We start from the raw sequence: 8730 nt of genomic DNA on the forward strand, positions 1-8730 counted from the left end.
CCAGAAAAGGAAGATGATGTAAATGGGGTTAAGACAGTAATTACAGGACCTAATCTAACGACGTTAAAAATGCACTGTTCACTTTGAATACTTATAAGGGGGCTATATTTTATAGCATTTTGATTTTCAAACTAGGTTTCTAGCTTAGCAAGTAATAATACTAACAGTAATATTGCTACGCATAATAGCCCAGAAGATACATCTACAATTGTCGCAGTTAATGAAAGCAATAGTTTTCATATAGATTAGAGCTTCCTCTGTTCGTTTCCCTAAGGCTAAACTAAAATCAAATCGCCGGGAACGACATTTCACGCCTTATAGTCAGCATTCATGCTGCTGCGAGGGAATTAGCATAAGGCTCGTCTTGCTAAATATGTCAATATTTATTCTCCCAACTATTTCACACCTTCAACTTTCTTCTTAAGTCATTTTCGATACAATCTAACACAATAAAGTTTATCATCATTATTATTATCATTATTTTCATTCAAATTTCTTCGAGATTTTGTGCACCACACTTCTTGATCTTGACGTACCTATTATTGTAATATTTCCTAAACTGCTTAATTATGTAAAGAAAATTTACGCGTTGGCTATAAGATAAAAGATACATTTTCTCAAAGTCTAAAGAAAACCCAATAACATTATTATTATTATTATTATTACTATCCAAGCTACAACCCTAGTTGGAAAAGCAAGATGCTATAAGCCCAGGGGCTCCAACAGGGAAAAATAGCCCAGTGAGGAAAGGAAATAAGGAAATAAATAAATGAAGAGAACAAATTAACAATAAATCATTCTAAAATAAGAAACAATGTCAAAACAGACATGTCATATAATAAACTATCAACAACATCAAAAACAAATATGTCATAAATAAACTATAAAAAGACTATGTCCGCCTGGTCAACAAAAAAGCATTTGCTCCAGATGATAATATGATTGCAATTAAGGAGCTGGAATTAAAGTACAATTTCAAATGGTGGTAATAACATCGCACATCAAAAGATGAGACAAGAACTACGTAACTAAAACAGATACACGGAATGAAAAAAGAACGTAACTTTAATCGGAAATTCTCCGTAAAAACAAAATACTGTTCTCAGCTATATTTCATTAAAATACAGGCGACCGCAATTTTATCTTACTTTCTTCTTATATTTTACGGGTTAGTGATCGGAATATCACTCATTTACGCCAATATATTAGTTTTTAAAACGGTAAAAATCCTGGAATAAATATTGCCAGGCATTCCCGGTTTTTTAAAGCAAATTTTTAACAGTGTAGCGCACCTTTACAGCCGAAACTGATATCGCACCTGAAGAAGTTGACACTAATATCGCATCTCAAGTTGAAACCAATAAAGCACCCCAAAAGTAGAAACTAACATTAGATGTCGATAAGTTGAAACTAATATCGCACTCCAAAAGCAGAAACTATCTCACTTCAAAAGAGAGAGCTAATATCACAATTTAAAGCTGGAACTAATATTGAACTTAAATCTGGGCGAAATTTCCAGGAGAAAAAAAAATTTACCTCGATGAAAAGCAATAACTTCATCCGGGCGAAGCTATCCACCAGTATTTCCCCTTTTGCCAAATTAAATTCGATTTCAGGACGTAGCCCAAGTCAAATAAATAAGTTTCTCATTATTTCAGGTGGGTTCAGCTTCATACACATCAGCGCACACACACACACACACTCAAACTTCCGGAAGGTGTTCAAGATTCCCTGAGTATGCATTTCTTGTCGTGAATGCATTGTATTTGAACAGAAATATTACATAGACTCAAATCTTCCTAGCTGCCGTAATCATTAATTTTCTCACAATTCAGTATTTCAGGATAATAGATAAATTTTCAATCGTAAACTTTTCCCCGGTTATATTATACTGTTTGATCATTTATTAAATTTCATAGAAATTTTATAAACAAAATTCATCATTAAAATGCTTTTGATCAGAATGCTCTAATTAAAAACGCACCGTCGTTGTTAAACAATATTAACTCAATCTTCAAAAAGCTTTGGATCATAACACATCACTCATTATTCAATGCCATTGTTATATATCATATACACATCAACTAGAGTACGTAACCCATCAGAAATACTGCTAAATATTTATATACATGTGCACACACACAGATTTAACCCTTCCCAGCCCCTCCCCCTTTCCTAACTACAACACGGCAGTTTGGGCTATTCGTAGGAGATTGTGCTTTCCTAGTGTACCTCTCAGGGTAACCGCCTCACCAGGGTAAGACACCTCCCGAGTAGTCAAAGGTTTGGCAATAATGCTGCTCAGCATGACAGGAAAGATATATGTATATCTATATCTATATATATATATATATATATATATATAATATATATATATATATATATATATATATATATATATAATAATATTATACAATAATGAGGATAGCTCACTTGGTCTGGACACTAAAATTATATTACTCTATGGCTCCTGACTGGGAACCAAACATATAATATTATATATACTACGATTGGCAAGTTAATCAACCTCTCGAATTCCAAACTCCCTTGTTTGCTTTTACGTTAAAACTGTTACACTTTAAATATGAATACACGAATTCTGAGACAGTTGAACAACTCCCAGACAGCAGTATATAAAACACTGAATATCCAAAGGTCTCCTAAGTACATTCAAAACTAAACTGGGTAATTACTCTTAAGTATTATTTATGACTTACTGTGATTCCTAAGAAGATAGGAGCAGAAATTGATTCTAAAGAACGGTGATTGGAATGATACACTTTTCAAAAATAAATATATTCTATATAAATTACAACCCTTTGAAAAAAATGTCCATAACAACAAAATGAGTCACAGAAAAAAATTAAGTCTGAACAAAACTTAGATTGAGACAAAAATGTTACGATCTGAAAATTACAAATCAACTTGCTTGAACTATTAAATCTGAATAAACCTTAGACTAAGAAAAGAAATAATGTAATGTAAATTATACAAAAGCTTGAAATTAAAACTGAATAATACGATATTCAAGTCTGACACTTAATGAAAACTAGATAACCAGATCACAATACTAATCTCTAATCTTCCTACAGGGCTGTTTACAAAACTCTACACAATGACAACACTCACCCTAATACAATGAATTCAAAAACACTGTTTCGTCTTTCTTATCTTTTCGACACACGATTTGCTTTGGGGCACAGAGTCACTTAGGAGAGGACACCCTAACCGTAGTGAACACTTTCAAAAACAATACACTGGGTTGCGTGCGAGAGTGAGAGAAGTGACGAGTTAATTTTTTTTTTTTTTTTTTTTTTAAATCCTAACCCTATCGTGAGAGCTCTCATCCTATTTCCTATACCTAAACCAGCTGGTATAAAATTTCCCTCTTCCCACAGGTTGGGTTCTTTTCCTACATTCATAGCACTTACTTTAAGGTGAAGAGGTTCCTAAGATGTTCTAAACCTAATCCCTTATTACTAGCCTTAATACTAATTTATGGAGATGTAGCATACACACTGCTGGAAAACTTAACTTGCTACCACCTCCAACCAGCGACTATTTTCACTCAACAGATGGTAAGTTCTTAGTCGTCATCTGGAGGAACATCTGATGGTCAAACTTCGTGGCCACCGGTGCTAAGACACGTCTCTACCGCCCGACATGCCCAAGTAATTGGCATTACTAATACGCCCTCTAAGATCTTAACCGGCAACAGGTCTGGACACCACCCCTCGCCAGTTTCCAGTTATTGCCTTGATTTGGGGTACTGCCGCCGTAAGATCTTGTACGGCGTTCTTCTACAGTCTGTGATGTACTTCCGGATTTTCAGTTCCTCAAAGTAGTCTAAGGGTCCGATATTTGCGTCGGCGTTGATTTGGCAATTGACTACCATTGCCGTAGAGTCTTTCCAGACTACAAGGTCTGGTTTTCGAAGCCCGGATGTCATGGTGATGTGGGGTTCATCAATTGTCGAGAAGCCTGCTTCCTTTGCCTTCTTGTCTATGTAGCATTTGATATTGTCATGCCTTCTAATTCTCCAAGGCTGGACTGTTGGGCATACCTGAAGAATGTGGTGCAGAGTACCGGGGACATTGCAGCCTAGGTCACATCTGCTGCTTCTTTCTCTGCCTCTTGAGCTTCGGGCTAGTGTTGTTAAAATCCCAAGTTTCAGCTTCAAGGCATTACAGAAAATGCCCCCTCTTATCAGTCATGTCCCAGAGTCCAACCATCTTGGCCAAAGACCAAAGGGCGCCTCCTTTAGCCCGCAACCATCTATTGACTGGTACAGCCGTAATCCCCAGTCGGTGCTGGCGGGAGGCGGATGTTCTTGCCGTTTCTCAGCAGCTAATACCGCCACCAACAAATCTGGAGATCTGGCCAACCTGCCAGAGCATTCGTGCAGGGCATTTGGGATACCTTCAGCGAAGTTGAATATGCCGAGACCTCCTGCTGCTGTCCCTGCATAAAATGCCTCTAGAGCAGTATTTCTTAAAGTGTGGTCCGCAGACCACCAGGGGTCCGTGGAATATTCCAAGGGGTCCGCAGGATAATTTTTAATATCGATTTCAGTCAAATTTTCGGCCAAAACGTCCTAAATTCCTGTTTTTGTAGTACCAAATCCTGATGGCTTTTTACAGTGGCTAAGTCACATTGGGATGGAAGTAATTTAAGTAATGCCACTTTCCTCCCTTGGGGTGAAATCCTCAACGAAATTCCGAAAAAGACACACAAAAAAACAACTTTATAGAAGGCAGTGGTGTTTATGATTTGGCAACATTGTACTGACAAATGCCCGGTGGTGCGGCCGCCCGCCACATATCAGTTGACGTTAAGACTGCTGTGAGGAACACACGGCAGTTGCTTGTGCTCCTCTTTGTAGGTAAGAAAATCATCTGGATGCTTATGACAACATACTGATTTTTTATATGCCATTTGTTAAACGTTATTACCTACCTTTTTGAGATTAGAATTTCGAATACTAGACCTCGTGACCTCGCCAAGTTACTTGCAGGATAAACATCAGAAGACAGCCTAGCTTACTTTTTAGCATCAGGATAATGGATCTGTGGCTCAAGACAGGCTCAGTTGCAAAGAAAAAAATTGAATTCCAAAACAACAACCAAGACAGCACTGGCCTTAAAGAAGAAAGAAACGATGCTAACAGTGCAACTCAGCTCAAGCTACTGGAGGCAGGCGCAGATGCCATGGACGAAGGGAACACCGCTGACACAAACCAAAGCAGTACAGATGCCTCGGTTACTACTGTAAGGCACAAGCAAACACACCAAGAAACAGCCAAAAAGAAGCGTAAAAACTGCAGTGATTACTTGAAACTTGGATTTTTTTGGCAAGGCAACAGTGAGGATCCTATCCCTAAGTGTGTTTTGTGCTATGAAACATTAGCTAATGAGGCTATGAAGCCCTCAAAGCTCAGAAGACATTTCGAGTCCAGACATAAGGAATATGTGGGAAAACCCATAGAATTTTTTTTCAAAGAAAATGTAATGAACTTGATATTCACAGAAAAAAGGAAGCTTTATCTTTTTTTATACCTGGAGAAAATGCAATGGCCACTGAATCTTCATACAAAGTGTCGTTATTAATTGCAAAAACAGGAAAGGCGCATTCCATAGGCGAGACTTTGGTCAAACCAGCAGCCAAGATAATGACAGAGATCATGCTTGGAGAAAAGGCTAGTAAAGAAATAAACAAGATACCTTTGTCCAACGACACTGTCAAGAAAAGGATAACGTCAATGGCTGAAAATGTGAAAGTTCAGCTGGTGTCACAATTACAGCAGAGTCTGTATTTTTCACTACAGCTGGACGAGTCCACAGATATAGGGAACGAGGCAAATCTTTTGTGTTTTGTTAGTTACATTTACTGTGGGGAAGTACATGATGAATTTCTTTTCTGTCGTCCTCTTCCTACAAACACAACAGGAGAGGCTATCTTTAATGTAGCTAACGATTTTATTGTCCAAAATGAACTCTCCTGGTCACGATGTGTTGGAATCAGCACAGATGGTGCAACTGCGATGACTGGTAAACTAAGGGGCCTAGAGAGTCGGGTACAAAGCATTGTACCACAGGTAAAGGCAACACATTGTTGCATTCACCGTGAACAACTTGCTGAGAAACATATGCCTACCTGTCTTAAAACAGTTCTGGAAGAGGCAGTAAAAATTGTCAATTTCATCAAAGGGAAAGCACTGAACACCCGCTTATTTACAGTTCTGTGTGAAGAGATGGGAAGCGAACACACAAAACTCCTTTACCATACAGAGGTTCGCTGGCTGACACGGGGAAAAGTTCTTTCCCGTCTCTTTGAACTTCGTGAGGAAGTGCAAATTTTCTTGTATGAACGTCATGACCTCTATAATCGAATGCATGACACCCAGTGGCTCACAAAACTGGCATACCTGTCTGATATTTTCAGTACACTAAACGGATTGAATCTGTCTTTGCAAGGAAAAGATACTACCATCTATAAAGTGCAGGACAAAATACAGGCAACACGAATGAAGCTGGACTTGTGGTGCGGCCACATTGACCGCAAAGATTTTGAGTCTTTTCCTTCATTAGCAGATTTCCTGCTTACTTCCAAGGAAGAGCTAGATGGTTACACAACACAAAGCCCATCTGCAAGGCCTTCACTCAGAGTTAGGAAAATATTTTGAAGAACCAGACCCAAGCTTTGAGTGGATTAGAAATCCATTTGTTACAGATAAAGTAGATATAGAAAAGGTCAGTGTCAACCTGTCATCAAAAGAGGCTGATAATCTTGTCGAGATTGCAACAAGTGGGACACTGAAGACCCTATTCAGGGAAAGAAGTTTGGCCAATTTTTGGGCTCAAGTCCAGCCAGAGTACCCTGGACTTGCAGAAATTGCTTTGAAACACTTGATGCCGTTCCCAACAACGTACAACTGTGAAATTGGATTTTCTACACTGGTTGATCTTAAAACAAAGAAGCGCAACCGAATCAATGTCGAACCCGACATGCGACTGAAACTCAGCAGACTGGAGCCAGATATTCCAACAGTAATGAGGCAGCAAAAACAGTATCATTCATCGCATTAAGTATGGTTGTGAGATATGAGGAGGAAGCGTTGCTGTTAAGTTCATGAAAATTTGTATGCAAAATTATCAATGTTGTGGAAATTATGTTAAGCAAAATATAAACATTTATGTTGAAGATAAGCCATTAATAAATAATTCAGTTATAATTTCAGTATATTATGACCTGCAAACACTTTCAAACCCAAGAGGAAAATTATAATAATAAAGGGTCCGCTACATGAGTAATTTTAATAAAAGGGGTCCGCTGCACAAAAAAGTTTACGAAACACTGTTCTAGAGGAGTGTCTCCGGTAAGTGAAGACATTTCCTTAGGAACTTCCTCACCTGATTATCAATGCCAGTCAGCTGGTATTTCTTCATGTCACCGTGCACGGCCACATGCTTGAGCCGGGGTATCAACACATTCTTTAAGGCCCAGAATTTTTGCTGGGGTTTCATGGGCACTGATTGTAAATTCCCAAGCTCATTCTTTGCCTTGCCAATCAATTTCACCCCGTCTATGTTGGCCACAAGTCCGACTTTGACCCCAAGGTATTTGTAGAACCCGTCAGGACTTATGGCTGAGAAGATGTTGCCTCCGTACATAAATGGGCGGGTATCCATGTACCAGGTCTTCCTGCGCCTATCACCGACGATACTTGCTGTGGCACACTTCTTCAGGCTGGGCTCTAGACCCAGCTTTCCAGCTTCATCTAATAGATTCTTTACTGCAGATGTGAGTCTAGCTCTTGTGGATGCCACAACAACATCATCGGAGAAGGCCAGGTATTTGATGTTCACCCCTTGTAGTATTGCTCCTACACCCTCAGGGAGTTTCTGGAGCGCGTAGTCTAGGGATAGATTAAAAAGCATAACCCCTCTAGTTATCTTCACATCGACTCCAGCTACCTCCGTGCTGATACTTGAGTAGAAATTGGCCAGATAGCTGGTCGATTCATTATCAAGGCCCAATGCTCTTAAGGTGTTCAGGAGCGCCGGGTGGCCAATGGAGTCAAAAGCCTTCTTGAAGTCACTAAAAGCGATGTAGAGGCTCTTTGGCTCCTTCTTGGCCTCCTTGAAAACTTCTTTTTGTATCAATAGATTACTGTTGACCCCCTCCTCGGCTTTGAAGCCCTTCTGTCAAGTCGAGGAAGGAATGCGCTCTGCCAAACGCTTGGCTTAGATCTTATGCAGTCCTCTTGTCACTACCCATGTGATGGTAATAGGCTTGAAGTCCCCGGCCTCTTGAGGGATGTCTGTCTTGGGCAGGAGGGTGGTTGTTTCTTTGGCCCATTCATGGGTGGCTATTTAGGAACTTAATATTTTGTTGTATAGTTCCACAATCTTCTCATTCGTAGCCGCTCTTACTCCGTCTAGGCCCAGCGACGTTTTGGTACTCATCTTCCGTTTGCACAATAGTATGTCTTCGAAAGACACGGGCTCCATAATGGTGCGCTACTGTATGGTTTTATCATAAGTTATGTTGCCTGGTAGACTAGGTCTCCCAAAGAGAGTTAGCCAGAAGTCGGCTGTACCAGGCGGCAGGCACGGGTTTACCAGCGGGTCTTTGCCAAGGATGGCATTCTGGGCAGCTCGGCCGCAGTTCTTGGTCCAGCCACGTTGAGTTGCCGCATACTCTCTACTTTGTCTGATTCGCCTGGGCAGT

At 39.8% G+C, this 8730-nt stretch overlaps 1 protein-coding gene across 1 annotated transcript; it reads left to right on the forward strand.

Annotated features, from left to right (window-relative positions):
* The first annotated feature begins 5060 nt into the window (after positions 1–5060).
* LOC137617659 (zinc finger BED domain-containing protein 5-like) lies at positions 5061–6682 on the forward strand. Its single transcript, XM_068347663.1, has 2 exons — positions 5061–5310; positions 5619–6682. The coding sequence occupies exons 1-2, from the start codon at positions 5061–5063 to the stop codon at positions 6680–6682; spliced, it is 1314 nt and encodes a 437-aa protein (XP_068203764.1).
* Positions 6683–8730: the final 2048 nt, after the last annotated feature.

The sequence above is a fragment of the Palaemon carinicauda genome, chromosome 23 (genome assembly GCF_036898095.1).
Source record: "Palaemon carinicauda isolate YSFRI2023 chromosome 23, ASM3689809v2, whole genome shotgun sequence".
Lineage (NCBI taxonomy): Eukaryota > Metazoa > Arthropoda > Malacostraca > Decapoda > Palaemonidae > Palaemon > Palaemon carinicauda.

Bases quoted from the DNA above. Each gene is read 5' to 3' on its own strand.
- LOC137617659 (XM_068347663.1), top strand. From the start codon at position 5,061: ATGGATCTGTGGCTCAAGACAGGCTCAGTTGCAAAGAAAAAAATTGAA. The intron at 5,311-5,618 runs GTAAAAACTGCA...TTGCAAAAACAG, and splicing joins AGAAACAGCCAAAAAGAAGC to GAAAGGCGCATTCCATAGGC.